The sequence below is a fragment of the Condylura cristata genome, unplaced genomic scaffold, assembly GCF_000260355.1.
Source record: "Condylura cristata isolate star-nosed mole 26May11 unplaced genomic scaffold, ConCri1.0 scaffold00005, whole genome shotgun sequence".
Lineage (NCBI taxonomy): Eukaryota > Metazoa > Chordata > Mammalia > Eulipotyphla > Talpidae > Condylura > Condylura cristata.
Window position 1 is genome coordinate 35,842,419 of NW_004567106.1, and position 19,502 is coordinate 35,861,920.

General features: G+C 38.6%; 1 protein-coding gene across 3 annotated transcripts in view; it reads right to left on the reverse strand.

The window, feature by feature from the left end:
- GRM3 (glutamate receptor, metabotropic 3) overlaps positions 1-19,502 on the reverse strand; it is a 198,552-nt gene that overhangs the window by 14,203 nt on the left and 164,847 nt on the right. For all 3 annotated transcript variants that reach the window (XM_012721061.1, XM_012721062.1, XM_004676882.2), the window contains one exon: positions 7,943-9,009. In XM_012721061.1, the coding sequence (XP_012576515.1) occupies positions 7,943-9,009 (1,067 nt within the window). The remainder of the gene's footprint in view (positions 1-7,942; positions 9,010-19,502) is intronic.

Consider the following 19,502-nt stretch of genomic DNA (forward strand, 5'->3'; position numbering starts at 1 on the left):
TATCAATCTCCATGTAGAGTAGCTATGTAAATCCTAGAGTCACTTATATATTTATTTTATATTTCCTTGTCCAGACAATGCCATTACCAGATGGCATAACTTATAATGCCCTAACGTGTCCCATTTCCTCTCTAAATCAACAAAAGCTGAAGAAAAAACAATTAACTGGAGAAGCCACATAACTTTAGGAGGTGTCATTCTGTCTTAGAAAAAAAAAATGAGATAACACTTGTAACAATTATTCAGACTCTTGTTTTTCCTTGAACGCAGCAAGCTCATGGCATCCTCCCTCCCTCCCAACTCTTGTTTCTCTCACCACTCCAGCACTTTCCAACTGGGTCCCAAATTTCAACATTCTTTCCCTTCTTGAACTAGAGTCCACTGCCCTGAGATGAAACATGGAGTCACAAGAGACAATTCAGAACAGGATTATCCACTAATTCACATAAGGACCCACAAAAGCGAAGGACAGCCAGTAACTTCTGAGGATTGCATGAAAATCCCTTTAATTATCTTCCCAAAAAGTGTCCTTAACAACTCATGATCCTAGAAGGCTATCTAGTCACCTAAAAACATCTTACTTGTTTATCAGTGCTCTTGAGTCAGGGATGAGGGGGAGAAAGAAGTTGATGAATTCAGGAGTGTGAGCAAGGAGGAAAGAGAAGCCAAACATTGCAGTCTCTTTAGCCTATGGCTGGTGCAACTTCAGGTGAAAATGATGCTTAATGTTGTCAAGATGGTTTCAATAATTACACTGGGCTAGACATTTTAATTTCCTGATGGAGACTATTATCAATTGAAAATGATTGTAGGATTTATGTAACCTAAGAGCACACAAATTCCTGGGCTTCCCCAGGTTGTGAATGTTTTCTTCCATTGCTCCATGTGAGACCCCGCACATAGTCAATACTCAGTATTTGAATGTGTCCCGTTATTTTCATCCATGGGGAGGGGATGATTACCCTCAGTAAATACCAAAGGGACAATGAGTATCAGAACTAAAGTTGAATTTTGATAATAATTTATGTAACCAATTTTAAAATTTCTATCTATTAATTTTTTTTATAAAGGCCAAGTTTCACCTCCCAGTTTCAGTTGTCTACTTACTTCAATGAATCACACACTTAAAAGTCTGTATTTGTCTATGATTCTTTGTTTTACATCCATTTACACTACCAGTCTACATTTGATTTTCATCATCCCACTAACAAGCTCCCACTAACATATGACACAGATAATCTCTTGGCTTCCTGAACTCATCGCCTCCTCCTTGACTATAAACTCTTAGCTCTCTTAGTTGACTTTCAATTTTCTATCGAACTATTAAGAACTGGGGTGCCCCAGATCTCAGTTTGGACCCTCGTCACCCTCGCATCAAGTTCTGTGGTTTAAACATTTCCTATGTTGACGACATTCAACTATTTGTTACTAGATCCTACTTCTCATCTGGACTGCCAGACTTTTACATGCAGCTGCCACCTTGACACTTCTTTTGGCTATGTAATAACATATCAAAGTTAATAGACAAATAAAACTTGATCTTTCCCCCAACATCTCCATTTGCATGAGAGACATCAAAGCCACCCACTATGCAAACCCAAATTGATGTTTCTATTTCCTTTATACCCACAAATACCAGCATAGTGATCTTTTAGAAGAAAATCTCGTCTATGGCTCCTTGTGTTTGTGTCTTTCAAACAGAGGCTATACTTGCCTTTGTTCTGGATTTCTGTCTAGGATATTTGTACACCAAGACCCTTAGGGTACAGAGAGTACCTTCTGTGGTGCAAAGGGCTAGTCTATCATCCTGAAAGATCACAAGATGGTCCCTCCCCTGTAGTGCCACCACTGACTGCAGTGGTCACCTCTGTGTGGCAACTTTATTATTTTTAAAAATAATTTAATAGTTTATTTTTACATCCTTTCGTGCTTTTCTCCACCTCAATTGTAATTCCTGTGGGCTTCCCATCACCAAATCACCCCTGTCATCACCATAGTCCAGAGCACTTCCTCTCCCCCCCTCACCTTTTTGATCCCATTCTCCACTCCACCCCTGTAAAATGTCTCTGGTATATAGTTGTTCATTATTATTACTATTTTCTCCTCAGTCCCTGTTATGAGTGAAAGCATCCAGTATTTTTCTTTTTCTTTCTGGCTTATTTCACTAAGCCTGATCCCTTCCAGTTCCATCCATGTTGCTGCAAAAAGCATGTGTTTCTTTTTTTTATTGCTGAGTAATAGCCCATTGTGTATATGTACCACGTCTTTTAATCCAATCATCTACTTTTGGGCATTTGGGTTGATTCCATGTCTTTCCTATTATAATTAAAGCAGCAATAAACATGGGGGTGCAGGTATCTTTTTTAATCAGTGTTTTTGTGTCTTTTGGGTAGATATGTAGGAGTAGGATTGCTGGGTCATATGGAGGCTCCATTTTTAGCAGTTTGAGAAAATGAGGTTTGAATTTTTCCCAAAGAGAAAGTATGAGGGCCACATGGACTGATGTATAAGATTGGAGAGAAAATCGTGTGAATCAAAAACAAGCCCATGGGTGCAAACTGCTAATCAAATTGTAGAGCCAACTAAACAATAAATAGTGCTCCATTTTATTGCCTGTTCATGGGAAGGGTTTGGGGAGTGGGGTCACAAGTTGAGTAATAGGAAGTAGGTTCAGAGAGCTGCTGAACCAGTGTGTAGCTGTTGCTAACTCTTCTCTGGGGCACAGAAATGGGTGGGTGGGGGGTCGATTTCTCCCCACCCCCCAGCCTGATTCAGGCCTATCTAGTTATAACAATGAGAACAAAATTTGTGCTGTACTTCTTTCCACATAAAATTTGCAGTTATGCATCTACACTGAGCATGAAAACAGAAGACGGAAACCTGGTGAATCATTCAAGTTTTCTCTGCTTTGCTTTGCTTTGCTTCAGGGATGAGAAAGCAAAGTACACAATGCCTGTTAGGGAAGAAGAAAACAACTGGGGCCTCTTAGGGCTCAGGCCCTGCTGTTCATGACAAACAGATCCCCCAAAATGACGAAGGTCACAGTTGTTTGGTGCTTTTTATTTTTTTGCTGTGGGACCTGGCTGTGAAAAGGGATTTGTGGACCTATCTGCCAGATTTTCCTGAGCATAAATTGCTCTGAGAAATCATAGATGAAACACTGAGCATTTGGGCTTTTATTGACCTAAGTGGGCTCTCAAATGTGGATAAATGTACTGAACCAAAGGATGAGATTGCAGGAAACAAACAAACAAACAAAAAAATAAAACCTTTAAAAACTCTTGCAATTAGCTGCAACTCCAGATTTTTTTCCAGAGAGGAATTATGAGGGCCTCATGGACTGATGAATAAGATTTGAGAGAAACCCATAGGACTAGTGGTTATTCCTAGCCCATCTATTGATACCAGGCAAGATCCTGAGAGATATTTCATGATGAGACAGTGAGTGACACCACGGACTTTGGTGGATCCCTAACAGAAATGTTGCTGCTGTACCAAAATCGAGTTAGCTGAAGAGCACAGGCTTTATGTCCCCAGCGGGAGGCCGTGTGATTCTGACTTCTGCATAAAGGGGTCTCAAAATAGAAACAATGATGGAGGAAGGCAGGACCGGGGCTAGAATGCAGCAAGTAAGATAGACATTTGAGATGCAAATTTAAGGGGCTCCAAATACTCAGAAATCAAGACAAACATTACATTTGGCAATATTTTTTAAAATGAAAATTAAAATGGGCTAATAGCTCATTCTTAATACAATATTGAGATTTCCATAAAGATAAAAGTAATAGTGCTGTGCTGTGGCATATTCAGTCACAAGGCAGGAAGAAAAGGCAGCGCAGTGGCCCTGCTCCGGTCCTAACGTGGCTCAGGCACTAGCCATTTGCTGGAAAATGGGATTTGGGGAACTTCTGTACATACTGACACTCCGGCTATGTGACCCTCTGTGTGCTCCTTTGCCTAGCAGCATGTCTGCCACTGGGGATCTTCTGTTAAAAATCCACAATTGCAGGCCCCATTGTTTTCCTCCAGAATCATAGTTATTTTAGCAAGACTCTCAGATAATTTGTATACACATTCAATTGGAGAAGCATTATAATAGCATAACTTTCTTTTCTTCCATCATAGCACTTACCACTGCATGAGTTACCCTGCATTTTCACTCATCCATTATTAACTCTATCCTGGCCTCATGCCCACTAATCTATAAATTATAAAAAGGAGAAACTTGTCTATATCAATAGCAGTATCATCAAGGCCCTTAATAATTTCTTGCATAAATTTGGAAGATGTGATTGAACAAAACACTCATGAATTACTATTAATTCCTTTCAAAAGTGGCCTGGTTTTTGTTTACACCATTTAAATGATGTCATAGATTGGTGATGGCTTAAACTATCTGGGATAATTTTATTGTGATACAGAAGGAAACAGCCTGGACATTTCTCAAAGATCCTTTGAAGTTTTGGATTCTTACCCAAGTTCCTGCTTGCTCTATCTTGGATGCCTAAAATAGTGCTAATAATTCTGTTTATTTTGGGCTCTGCTCCTTCAAATCTCCCATAGTAAGGATAGATAAGATTGTGGTACAATATGAAGGGCATAGATTTGTATCAGAAAAAACACTATTTCCAATCATGCCACCTGGGAAGTTAATTATCCTCTGAGTCTATATACTCATCTTTCCAATGGATAATAAAATTTGCTTCCCAGGGTGCTAATGAGGATAAGTGAGCTCATGTATGCAAAGCATTTAGCACAATAATGGCTCAGAGCTGCCCAGGCAGGGCTAGTTCTTCTCTTTCCTGCTTAGCTTTCACCACGTGACTTTGTACCTAAGCAAGCGCCCACCACAAGGATACAAAAATAAAAAACTTGGAAGATGTCCAATCCCTAACATTATTTGAATGAACTCCTGTACCTGGTATGATCTCACCTATTGGTTAGTTTCTCATTAGACACCTCCAATCCATCTTCCACTTGAGTGAGACCAATAACACTGAGTCCTCCTTAGCACTGAGTTGTCTTGGCTCTAGAAAATTCCCTCTATGCCCTAAATTCTCAAGCTACCATAATTGTACTTTCTCAGAAAGTTACATAATGAAATCCTACTACTTAAAAAGTATTCCTGGAAAGACCAAGATCTTACTAATCCAACTTTTCTTTGAAATCCATAGGCATTAAACAGATTGTATAACCAGCTTAATTATAAATGATTTTGGGTTAATCTTGAGTTCTTTCATGCTTGTTATTTCTTTCCCAGCTGGGTTATAAGTTTTTTTTTTGTACACTGAAATAGTGGTTTACTTTTATTTATAACTCACAATGGGTGGTAACGTGATGAGTCATACACTTGTTGACTGATGCCCACATTTCTCTTAGCTACCCTTAGTAGTGCTGCTAATTTTATCTGAGCCACATGGTTTCCCTCTGGGAAAATTTAGATCTCAGTTTTGCTCTGGAATTTCTAGAACAAGGGTCTCAAATTTGAATGCCTTTAGGGTCCATGCGTGTTCACACATAAAGGCAATCAGGTATAGGAATTCAGCAGCTGGTGGGCATGTGGGCAGCAGGAGTGAGACTGCCCTGGCCAGAAGCAGAAGCACTAAGATCTAGTTTATTGCTGTGTGAAGGGACTTTGGCACATGTCTTTTAATGTGTTAAGAGAAGTCAAGAATGTGGATATTTGTATTTTAAGTCTCTAACTTTTACAAATATTTCAAAGAATCTCAAAATAGTGCAGCCAACTAAAAATACCTGTGGGGACAGAAAGAACACGTGATTCATTGAAGCAGGGCTTTTTAGTTGGGTTGAAACTAGAGCTATGCTGTGTAGACTACAGACAAGACCAATTAAATCTACTGGATTGGAGGTGTAGTGTACTTTCTCATTTTGTTTATAAATTTAAGATTGGCATTATTTGTATCAAGTAAGCAAGGTCTCAGCTGATCTTGCTGTGACTGGATGCCTTAATTAGTGTGGACTTTAAAACACTCAACTCTACAACCTGCCCCATTTACCATCTTATTCTTGCTATGTGATGAAACTTCTGGTATCATCAGCTAATTGTATTGAGTTACTCTATTGCTATCATTTTAAGAGGGAAACAAATCTTTATTTTGTGTGTTAGAAATAAATGTTCATTTCTTCAGTACACTTTTTTAGAACACCATTTGTTTATTTCCTGTAGTATTTTTAATCAGTTATTTTTAGAATGAATAGTTTGAAATCAAATGTCCAGTGCAAAATAATTACTATTGTAACTATTTTCAATCTTATTACCCCAAATCAACTCTTCTAAGGATGGCTTACTAAGTATAGACTTTTAAAAATACCTATTGGTCTACAAAGATATCATGTCTAAAAAGACAAAAGATTGAAATGGGGGGATTAAGATATGTCATCTATAGTTCTTCATTTTTAATCTCTGTATTCTAAAGGTTCATATTTCCCTGTGTTTAGAAATTCTAATCTTTGGTTTTGCTGATCCAGCTCAGATGTATTACCTTTGCACATATTTTCAAAAATTTTAATAAATTTTTAACAGTCTTAGAATACCTGGCCATTACTCTAATATCAAATTTGTTTTTCTTTTTCTTGCTGACCCTTTAGTGTACTCAATAGGTTTCAGTTATATTATTATGAATAATTAAAGGTTAAATGCATTAATGTTTGTTACTCTCTTGATTCTAAATTTTAAGTAACCATGTTCTTTTTGAGTTGTGATAGTCTAGACTTTGTCAAGGTAGGAACTACTAGTAAACAAGATTTGGGGGCTGGGCCCTCTCTTATAGCACAGGGGTTAAGATGTTAGCATTGTCCGCAGCCACCGCAGCTGAGTTCCATCCTCGATCCCTGCCCGGAGCTGACCTACATGGCACGGCAGACTGTTCCTTTCTCTCCCGCTGCTCCCCTCAGCAGTGTTGTTTCAGTAGGTCTGCCTGTTCTGCTCCCCACTCTGTCTCTGGTGAATCCTCTCACCACTCTCCACTTCTGGCCTACACCCCAGTTCTTGTATACATAAACAGATAAAATAAATCTTAAAAAAATAAAAAAGATTTGGGGGCTATTATAACCCACAGAGGCACTTCATTTTGTGAACTCATGGTGTAATAAGGACACCTGTGTAGCTTTGGAAAACTTCAGTCTAGTGAGATCTTTAGAAACATGGAGACTAAAGATCAACTGACTTACTGCAAGGTACTAAAGTCAGAATTAATTATAAATGAAAAAGCAACTGATAGATGATCCCAACAATTTGAGAAATTAATGGGATGAGGAACTGTTACTTTCAGAAGCGATGATGATTATACTGATGTCTAGAAATTAGAGCTATACATTATAAAAGACTATGAATAATGGTCCAATTAGCTAACTTAGGTATAATTAATATAAAGATTATGCATCCACAGGAACTAAAGTTGTCAAAAAAGTGTAGCAAACTCACATAGTATTTTAATCCATTTTAAAGAAATAATGGTACTTATTTGAAGCTTGAGTGAAAGCTTTTAGATCTTTGAACTGATCTAAAGTTTATTTTAATTTAAAAATTGATATGGAGTGGCCAGATCCTTTTGTGTCAAAAGTATTTTCATTAAGTTCTTAGTTTAATTCTCTTTTCAATCACCTTATAAATTAAAAAAAAATGTTCTATGTGTTTATAATGCAAATTATATTTCTCTGTCACTAGACTATAAATAGCTTGAATGACCATGTCCTTTACATTTATCTTCCTCTTTGTGCTGAGGATAGTACTTTGCAAACAGTAGGCACTAATTAAATGCTTTTAAGATATTGAATAAATTTACATATACATTTTGGTGGCTCCTCATGTCATTTGTAATTGTCTAATAGCTGATAAGAAGTAAAGGGAGTTTATTTTATATCCTATACAACAAAACATGAACAGGATAAAAGAAGGAAATGAAGCTATTTAAAGACTTACTCTGTAGTCACTTGATGTCACATAAAATATAGGGAGGAAGGCCAACCAGATGATGCACGTGGTGTACATGGTAAAGCCAATGAACTTGGCTTCGTTGAAATTTTCCGGGCACTTCCGCGTTTTGAAGGCATACACAGTGCATAGGATCACTAGGACCACGTCGTAGGTGAGGGAGAGCAACATGCTGGAATCTCTCACGTTGCATTTTAAGATGACTGTTTCCCGCTTCTCCGGAAGGGTGTGCCGCCTGGTGCCTGGAGCCTCCAGGATGAGCCACACAGATACCACCACAATTTGCACCAGGATCAGACCCAGGCAGATGAAAACCTGAGAACTCGGGCTGATGAATTTTGGCCTCTGAGCGCCATTCTTTACCCCGTCGAAGATGCGAGCGATGCAGTTTGTCTTGGTGAGCAGGGCTGAGTAACAGATAGCAAAGGAGGTCCCTAGGCCCAGCCGACGCAGGGCACAGATGACCGGTGATGGCTTGGCAATGAAAAAAAACGTCATGCAGTATGATAAGCCAACCCCAAACAACAGGATATAACACAGCTCTCGGCCAGATGCTTTGACCAAGGGTGTGTTATTGTGCTTGATAAAAACAGTCACAACCATGCATGTACACATAAAACCCAGGCAGGCGATGGTGACGGGGCCGATGGCCCAGGCATCTTCCCACCTGATGTAGTCCTCGGGAAGATCAAAGCAGCCAGAGAGGTCTGCAGTGGGCCACTGGCCGGGGCCACAGTCCATACAGGTAAACTCGTCCACCAGGTATTCGTAGGGCTCACAGGGGATACAGATCCAGCAGCAGACATCCCCTGGTTGCATATTTTTCATTTCATTGGGAGCACAGGGGTCACTGCACTGGGAAGTGGGGATTGAGTTCCGGGACCAATGGATAGAGTCCACATCTAGTGATAAAGTTTCTGCCCAATGGCCAACTTTCAAGTAGGAATACTTGCCACCCACGTTCTGAAAATTGAACACGTTGTATCGTCCCATTCCATCTCCAAAAGCGTCAAACTTGACAATGCTATCTGCACCTTTATTTGGATTGAATGGAGCTGTGACAGGTAAAGTGAAAGAAAGAAAAAAGAACACCGTTTAGGTATCGTAGGTGTGACCAGTCAATTACTTTATGTCATACACTTAGCAAGACTGAAAACACCGCTGAGAATTTCTTTATCTCCACTTCAGTTAATAGGAAAAAGAGATACTGGATCTAAATTTTGCAACTTATACTCAAATAACTACTAGAAGGGTCAAGTTTCATATGTGAAAAATAAAGGGCAATTTTAGAAATAAAGAATAATTTTAAATTGAGCATGAGAAAGTCTTTTTAAATTAGGAGTAAGGGCCTTCCCTGGTGGCTCAACGGGTAAGGACACAGCACTGCAAGTTAGCTGCAGCCGCTTCAGTGCAAGTTGGATACCAGGTCCGCATGGTACGCAAACCTCTCCTGACCCGCCTGCTGCTCCCTCAGCAGTGTACTTCATTGATCTGCCTGTTCTGCTCCCCCACTCTGTCTCTGGTGAAGCCTCTTGCCGCCCCTGCATCTTTGGTCTGTACCATGCATGCATAAAATAGAATTTGCAATTAAAACAAATTCTAAATAACATCCAGCATAAATAATAGGACTACAAATCACAGGCTTGGATACAGTTAATATTACAGATAATATGATAGTCTTTGTATAAAAGAGTTTCTTAATCCAGTTGAAAATGGTCAAAGAATATGAAAAGGGTTTTCATTAAGAGGAAAAACAAATGGTTCTTAAACACATGAAAATATACTTAATATTAGTCAAAATAAAAATACAAGTCGTCACAGGCAAACCAATGATCCTTTAAAGATGTTCTCTGGAAGATAGAAATGGCAAGGAAATAAAAAAGGAATTGTGTCCTCATCAAAGGAATGTTTCACTGAGAACATTTTACTTTTTAGCCCCCTAGAGATAGAGTTTGGATCATTTTTGGATCTAACTTCCAGAACTATGAGATAATAAATTTATATTGCTCTAAATGGTCAAGTTTATAATTTTTTGTTTTGAAGGCAACAAAAAAAGAACACCTAAAGTTAGACCTATTTTGTATTTATATATATGTTCTGTTAATGAGGTTCCAGGAAATAATAAACTCCTGTAAATTTCTCTTGGATATATAAATTGTTAAACCTCCAATGGAGTGCAATTTCACAAAAAATTTCAAAATTGCAAATGCATATTAGTCTTTTTTTTTTTTTAAGATTTTTCTTAAGATTATTCTTACAGAACTGGGGTACAGGCCAGAGATGCAGAGAGTGAGAGGATTCACCAGAGACAGTGGGGAGCAGAACAGGCATATTGACCAAGTACACTGCTGAGGGGAGCAGCAGGCGGGTCAGGAGAGGTCTGCCAGCCATGTGGTCACCTCTGGGGCAGGCGGGAATCAAACTCATGCGGAAGTGGCTTCAGCTTCTTTGTGCTGTGCTTTAACCCGCTGCGCCACCAGGGAGGGCCCGCATATTAGTTTTGACTTGGCAACTCTGAATTTTGGAATGTATCCTACAGGTATACTTGCATATGAGTGATATAAATCTTTTCACAATATTGTTTATTGCAAGATTATTTATAAGAACCAAACATGAAAATGACTTAGTCGCTAATCAATGATTTTTAGTGATAATGAATATGGCCACATAATATGGAGATATAAAGACACTTAAAACTCATATTGATATGGGTTAAAAGGCAATGTGTAATATGATTCATTTAATATACTATCTTGTATGTGCATGGGGAAAATAGATGAACCTATTCATTTTTCTTTTCTTTACATAAAGAACTCTGAAAGGAAACTTGAGAATTTTGGCCACTAATAGGTAAGATATAGGAAATGAGCAGGTTCCTGGGAAAGATAAGGAATTTTTTTAAAGATTTATTTATATGCATATAAGAACTGGAGTATAGGCCAGAGATGTGGGGGGTGAGAGAATTCACCAGAAACAGAGTGGGGAGAAGAACAGGTAGTCTTACCGAAATATACTGCTGAGGGGAGCTCTGGGCCAGAAAGGAGAGGCCTGCCGAGCCATGTGGTTTGTTAGCTCCCTGGTGGGGGATTGACCTCATGTTGCAGAGGCTGCTGGTAGCTTGATAGAGCTGAGACTTAAAACCCTGAGCCACCAGGGAGGCTCAAGAAGGAAATTTTTAATGAACTATTTTATGCATTTTGAAAACTAGTGAATGTACTGCCTATTCCAAAATTAAATAACAAAGGAAAATGGAAATTCACAATCAAGCTTCTAACCTAAAGAAGAAAGAAAAAGAAGCTTAGTGTACAGACTCTGTAGGGAGTAAAAGACAAAAAGCTTTAAAACATCAGGGTGTTCAGAGAGATAAAGATGATATTACATCTATAGGTTGAATACTGTATATTCTTAGAGAAGCAGCCAGAAAACAAGAATAAGATTTTTTAAATTAAAGAGCAAAAATAGAAATTCAACATGAAAACTGAAAAATAACTTTGAGAGAATGATTATGTCCTAACCAAAATGCTGTGGTGAAACACAGAAAATAGGAGAATTAGAGAATCATTCTGGAATTTCAACCTTCAGTAGGTGTTCCGGAAGGCGAGAAAGAGGAAATAGGAGGATGTTATTAGCAAAGGCAAAATGAGTATTTGTCGGGAGGAGACCTGGCCTGGGAAAGGTGACACAAGACTCTGCTGTTCTATTTATAATCTTTTTAAATTCATGTAAAAGTTTTGCACATGTATTACTTTGATAAAAATAAAATTAAAAAATAGTCATTGAGGCCCTCCCTGGTGGCGCAGTGGGTTAAAGCACAGCACTAAGAAGCTTAAGCCACTTTCACATGAGTTCGATCCCTGCCTGTCCCGGAGGTGACCCACATGGCGCGGCAGACCTCTCCTGACCCGCCTGCTGCTCCCCTCAGCAGTGTACTTCGTCGATCTGCCTGTTCTGCTCCACACTCTGTCTGTGGTGAATTCTCTCACCACTTCTGTGCCTCTGGCCTGTACCCCAGTTCTGTATGTACAAATAAATCTTTAAAAAAAAAAAGTCACTGAGCAAGGTCAGGGAATGTAGCTTCCAAAGTAAATGAGTATGAAGATGATACTATTGCAAATATAAGTGCTTGATAAGTGGGTGATGGACAAATGATACTTTGATGGAATTTTGGTTTTTGACATAATTTTACCTTTTACTGTGTGTTACCTTTAACTACATGTGCCTTGATCTTTAATTTTGAATAAGGGGTCTCTGTGTCTATAGGGTGAGAAACAATAAAAACAGAAAGAAGAGGGGAATGTCTGTCCATGGCACAGTCTTGAGTGGTTGTTCCAACCATGTCACTGACCTGCTTATGAGGAGGCAGGTGAGAACACTGAGCTCTTTTACAATTGCTGTTGGGGTGATTTTAAGTAATAGAGCAACTTCAAACCCTATGGGATTGATCCTGTTGCTTTCCTGATGCCTTTAGAGTTGCTTCTAAGTCAAATGGTTCACCTGGGAAATGTTTAAGTCCAGTGAACCAGAGCCACAGTTCTCTGGAGATCAGTTGCATAGTTCTTTAGAGGGAGGAAGCTCTGGGGAGTTTCCTGTTTCTCAAGTTGAATTTCACCGATGGGACTAAGCATCATTTGAAATGGAAAAATAAATCACTTCACTCTTTGTTGTTGTTGTAACAGAATGAAAGAGCACATACTAAAGGAGGAAAAAAGAGCTGGAAGAGTAGGGGCTTATATTTTTTTCCCAAAATCTAATTTCACATCTCTCACTATTCTAGTGTCTCAAAACAGATTTTCATTTTTGAGAAGGAGCATGTCCTGGCCTCTGGTCAGGAGAATGATTTCTCAATTTAGCCTGTTATCCAATTAATTCTGACCCCAGTTTTGAATAAATTTATTTGAAGGTTTTGTACCAAGGTGACCAGCTCTCTTAGGGCCCATTTAGTAGCACTGAGACAAGTCTATGCCTTAAAAATATCATAGGTCAATGGCAGGAGAAAATTAAATCGGTTCTTTATTTTTTCCTATCAAGTTCAGTTTAGGTACGGCAATAATGTGGCTCTACATCGGCTTTCTGTAATGGAAATATTACTGCACTGCCTGGGTTCACATTCATAAATACTAATGAAGGTTGCAAAAGCTAATAGCAGTGACATAACTCCAATTTTACAACCAGAACCTCACTGAGGTTTCTGTAAGCTTCATTTGATGAATTGGAATAAAGACATAGATGAGAAGACAGAAAATGACATCTTCCTTAAAAGATCTCATTAGAGGTCAAGAGGTAAAGAAATCAAAATCCTTTTATTGGAGCAAACAGAATCTTTTACAAATATCATGCATCTGGGAATTAGGAAAAAGTAAGAATGAATACTTGGCTGTCATTAATTAATTTACCGACCTATTAGGAACAAAATTGCTGAAGTATTTCTTCACAGTTATTTAGCAACAGAGTACAAGTAGCTCCTGGAGCAAAGTACTAGATGTCTTAGGTACTCAGTTTTACATGTGAAAATGGTTGGAACGCAACTAAGGTGCATAGGGAACATGGGTGTTCCAGACCAGCTATGGGAAGAACATTGCTTTTAAGGGATGTTATGACTTTTGAGAAGAACTCTTCAGGTTCTCCTGAGAAGTTAGCCCAGCTCATGTTTCTAATGCTTCGTTGTATGTTTCATTGGTTTCCCTATGTAGAGTTTATATATTATTGCAGAAACTATACTCAAGGCAGTGGAGAAAGGAACAACCAACGCTTAGCCTAAGAATGAAGAATGGAGAAGCAAAACACAAACAACACAGTGGCGTCCAGTGTGCTTCTCCCCCATTCAGGGTTTAGGCTTCAGGCCTCTCCTGGGGCCACTGAATCTTTGGTGAAGGATCCTGGTTAATATGGATTCATGCTACTGCCACGTCTCTTTCTACCCTCTTCTGCCCTCTTTGATATATAATTTACTGCTTTATCACATTCTCTGTAGTAAATGTTTAGATTTTAAAAACTTTTGATTGACATGTATGAACAGGAAAGGAGAAACATAGTGATTTAATCACAACATTTAACTTTATAGTTAGTCCCCTTGTTCTCATCCCTATCACTCTATACTTGCTTCTTCCTAAATGTCGCCACCATCATACTTTTGAATACCATAAAAATATTTGGACTTTATATTGATAGAATTATAAATATTATGTTGTATCTAAAGCCTATTGGTCAAAATATTTAGTGACATTCACTCAAGTGATGAAAAGCTACAGTTGGCTCATTTTCGTTGATATATAGTATTTTGTTATATGGATATGCCACAATTGATATAGTCATGCTTCTGTAGATGAACATTTTTTTTTTCCCCTTCATTAAGTATTTAGCTTATGTGAATAGTGCTGGGTCTTTAGCTGGATCCCAGAAGCAAACTCAAAGACTGGATCTGAGTTCAAGTAGTTGATTTGGGAGTACATGGAAGAGCAGAGGAATAAAATATAGACAGGAAAGTGTCCAGTATCAAGTGCACAGGTGAGTACAAGTGACTCACTCTCACTGGATTCCTTTGGGAGACAGCAGAGACTAGGACTTGGGGTATAATGTACCAGCTTACTCACTAGGTTGGAGGGCAAAGTTGTCATCAGTTATTGACTGACCCAGGGGTTGTAACTTGATAGCTTTGTCAGCCTGCTCTAGGTACAAGCTGAGCATACTCCTGTGCCAGAAAAAGCTCCCTGGCAGTCGCAGATGTTTATGTTAAGAAGCCACATGTGTGAGAAGAGTGAGTGCTGAGGGCTTGCAGGCAAGACACGAGAATATTGACCTCCTGCTGCTAGAACTGTGCCTATGCATTTTTGTTTTGTGTTATGTTAGGGTCAAGTGTATATATATAAACAGCAGTGAAACTGTGATGTACGTGAGTTCTAGTTGCTTCATTTACATAGTGTTTCTGTCTTTCAATTTTAACTGTGCAGGTAGATATGTAGTGAGATCTCCAACATTGTGCCATTAGGCTACCAGTTTTTCTATACTTTCATAATGCTCATTTAACTTTAAGGAAATGTACTATAACATATTGTACATTTGTTATGTGGAAGTTTCCATTGTCTGTTCATCTCTTGCTGGATCCTAGATCTCTCAAGAGCAATGACAATGTCTTTTTCATCTTTGTAGTCTTATCATCTAAGGCAACTCTGAGTATGTAGTAATCATTCACTAACAGCTCCCTAAGTTGGTTAGACTTATTTGCTGTACCTCAGGAACATGCTAGTGACTGAGCCATACCATGGATAAACTAATGGACCCTTTTACTTGTGTTTTGATGGTTCACTGTATTGTTATTGCAACCAAGGTTTAAAACCTTGGTTTCCAGCCAAGTATGGTTTTGTCTCCTAGAAAATATTTTCCTGGATGAGGATGTGGAGAAAAAGGAACTGTTTGGTGGGAATGCAAACTGGTGCAACCTTTATGCAAAGCTGTTTGGAGGTTTTCCAAACTGCTAAAAATGACCCAGCAATCCCACTCCTACGTATCTACCCAAAGGACACAAAAACATTGATTCAAAAGGTCATCTGCACTCCTATGTTTATTGCTACTCTGTTTAGAATAGTGAAGATGAGGAATCAACCCAAAGGCCCAAAAATAGATGACTGGATTAAAGAGATGTGGTACATATACACAATGGAATATTTCTTGGCAATAAAAAAGATAAATGCATGCCTTTTGCAGCAACATAGATGGAGCAGGAAGGGATCATGCTTAGTGAAATAAGCCAGAAAGAAAAGAAAAAATGCCAGATGTTTCACTCATAGCAGGAGTGTAAGGGATCAGGAAAAAAAAATTGTAATAAAGTAAAAATGAAAAACAATGAATAGCTATAAACCAGAGGGTTTTTTTTATAGGGGTGGAGAGGGGAGTGGGATCAAAACTGGGATGGGGAGAGTGCACAGAACTATGGTGATGGCACACGGGTGAATTGGTGGTGGGAAGTCTATGGGATTGCAATTGAGATGAAAAAATGCACAAAATGAATGATGTAAAAAATAAATAAATAAAGTCATTTAAAAAAAAAGAAGAAGAAAGTATTTGCCTAAAGATGTTTTTGGTTGTCATGACTCAGGGTGGGGATGATTGCTGGCATAAAATAGCTAGAGGCCAAGAGTGCTGGTAAATTTCCTGTAATTCATATAATACTTACTCCCAGCAACTAAATTTCTAATTCAAAATGTCAATGGTCAGCATGAAGCTATCCTGATTCTAGAGTAATAAAAGTTTGGATTTTTAGAAATATTTTAATAATCTGAAACCTCTTTATAACTGGAAAACTCCCATGCCAGATCAATTCTTTAGGGTGCTCACATATTGAGATTGCTATTACAAGGTTTCGTTTTCTCCTGATCATTACCAGTTTACATGTTCCCTTCAATGTTCTTTTTTGAAATCTTTTCAGCTTACAGAATGAGCTCCATTCCTTCTTGACCCCCACCTCTGCTACAAACTGCACTTATGATAGAGAGCTCCAGGACTTATCTTGTACCTCCTTTTAAAAAACTAGTCAGCTCAGCTGGATCTCTCTTAGTTATCAATTGCTTCCTAGGGAAAAAGGGAATTCTGTGTATAGCAAGAGGTGTCACCTACTCTTTGGAACAGAATCTTAGTAAGAAAAGCTATTGGGGGGAATTTTCTCCTACTTAATGTGCTATCTCCAGCCCAAACTGAAGAACACTAACTTTATAACATTCACTAAAGGTTCTTATTTTATTAAAAAAAAAAAAAAAAAAAGGCCCTCCCTAGTGGTGCAGCGGGTTAAAGCACAGCACTGAGAAGCTAAAGCCGCTTCCGCATGAGTTCGATTCCCGCCTGCCCCGTAGGTGACCACATGGCGTGGCAGACCTCTCCTGACCCGCCCGCTGCTCCCATTGTCCATCTGCCTGTTCTGCTCCCCACTCTGTCTCTGGTGAAGTCTCTTGCCGCCCCTGAATCTTTGGCCTGTACCCCAGTTCTGTATGCACAAATAAATAAATCTTAAAAAAAAAAAAAGTGAATTTGGAGACAAGTTTAGTTTGGCCTCATGTGTTCTAATGTAACCATACCCATCAAATAGAAGAGCATAGTTTAAAAATTTTATATATAGTTTTTCCCCAAAGCAAAGGTAGATAGAATGATTTCTTTAAAAAGAAGACATCACTTTCCCATCGTTCAGTCCTCTACCTGCTATACTGCAGATCTAAGTGTTGCATCAGAGTGAAATGTCACGTGGACAAAAGGTGAAAATGGCTAAGAAAATCCCATTTAGAGAGTAAGTTGGCAGTGCAAACTATAAAAATGCCTTTGAAAAATGGTAGCAGAGCCATATTCTGAAGAATATAATCCTAGTAAAAAATAATACTTAATAAAACATGCTCTCCATTTTTAAGCAAACAATATATGACTTTATATAAAAAGCAGAGCAACAGAACTTTTATTCAGCTTTTGAGGCTGAGCTTTCCTAAGATAAGCACAGCAGGTAAGCATGAGGTAACTGAAATGTCTGTGGGGGAAGCAAAATTAATTTCTATTCTCTTTTCTTACGCATGCATGGACATGCATTTGACTCTGTGTAGTATCATGTAAAAAGAATAGCAGGGAAAATAAATTACTTCTCCTCCCAGCATGCAAGTCTACTGTTAAATGGTCATGCCTCCCCAAGCCACTGTAGCATAGCCTAGTGTTCTGTCTTCCTAGAGAGGGCTGTAGTACTGAGCCGCAAGATTTCAAATGACCTTGTCAGGTCATCAAACACATGCTAGCACTGTTGAGAAATTCCAAAGCCACATCTTCCTGCAATAGTTTTTGTTTCCCTGGAAATAGTCAAGGTGACAAGATAGAAATTAATAGCTTAAGTTTTTTCTCTTCAATTTGTACCATAATTTCGCTTTTGAAATATTCTAAAAACAAGGACATTACGGATATCATAAATCTGGTTATTTTGTTCCTTCTCAGAAAATATTCCCAAAGATTGATGAACCACAGAAATCATTTGGTTGATATGATTTTACCTCTTGCCTTTTTCTTTCAATTATGTTAAATTTATAAAGTCAATAAAATTAAGTTGGTGGTGGAAGGAGATATATCCTTATATTACATTTATGTAGATTATATATACTTATATGATCTATATCAATATATTATAATTATATTTCTACATTATTAACATTTATGTATTAACTGTGTATTTGTATTTTATTTCCTATATACTACATAACATTATACATCATATATTATATAACATGTGATTGTTATGCTTACGAGATATGTTTAGGATGCTAATGACAAGTTAATTTTAATTAGTATTATATGTATGTAATATTTTCTTGCATAAATTCCCATCATTTCTACATTCCCTATGTGGCATCCAACTTAAATCCTTGATATCCAGGGCTTTACCCAAAATCATCCTTGAAATCAAGGAAGAAACTGATAATATTTTCACATCATTTCCAAGCATATATGTAATAGGAACTCGGCACAATTATACTTGGGGAACCCCCACATCTTTTTTTTAAAAAAGATTTATTTATTTATGCATACAGAACTGGGGTACAGGCCAGAGGCACAGGGACAGTGAGAGGATTCAACAGGGACAGAGCGGGGAGCAGAACAGGCAGATGGACAAAGTACACTGCTGAGGGGAGCAGCAAGCGGGTCAGGAGAGGTCTGCCACGCCATGTGGGTCACCTCCTGGGCTGGTGGGGATCGAACTCATGCGGAAGTGGCTCCAGCCTCTTAGTGCTGTTCTTCAACCTGCTGCGCCACCAGGGAGGGCCTCTCCACACCTTTCCCTCCTTTTGTTCCATTATAGCATCTTATTCCCAGTACTGAATCTTCCTATGCCATTTAGCAAAACCGAGTCCCATCAAAGTAACACATTCTATTTATGTTATGTCAAAGATGTTCATATTAAAGGAGGTCATAGTTAAAGGACAAAGCAAAAGTTGATCATGATAAATTATGGAAAATAAAACCTAGTATTTAGTGGAGAAAGAATTTTGGATAGGAGGTTTGTTCACCTTTCCTAAAATGATATCCTTTGGGGAAAGGGATATGCTTTTGTTCTCAAATCCTGTTTTAGTTCTAATCTCAAGGAAAGGAATTTCTGCTCTTCAGCTTCCATCCTTCCCATCTTATTTTCTTTACCTCCAGAGTAGAACCTGCATATCGGATTGGAAGAGTTGACAGTCACTGGACTCTCTTTGTTGACAGTATCACAATAATGAAGAGAGCGGCAGGTGCTCTCCTATCTCTCGCAGAAGATGACTTGGATGAATGAAATTTTGAGGGCCAGCCTGAAATTCATACCCATTTCTTAGCCCCAGGCTGTACACACAAGGGAGGCCCCTCCCCCAGGCTCTCTGCTCTGCCTGCTACAGGTGGGGCAGGAAGAAAGACCTGCCAGGGACTACACATACTAAAGGCTGGTTGGACAAATAGGTTTGAAATCTGCTCTAATGACCAATAACTTAGAAAGGAGTCTGGGAAAACAAAACCTTTTTGGCTTCTGGCCTTTGCCAGGTATTCTTGTTAGAATGTGAGAGAA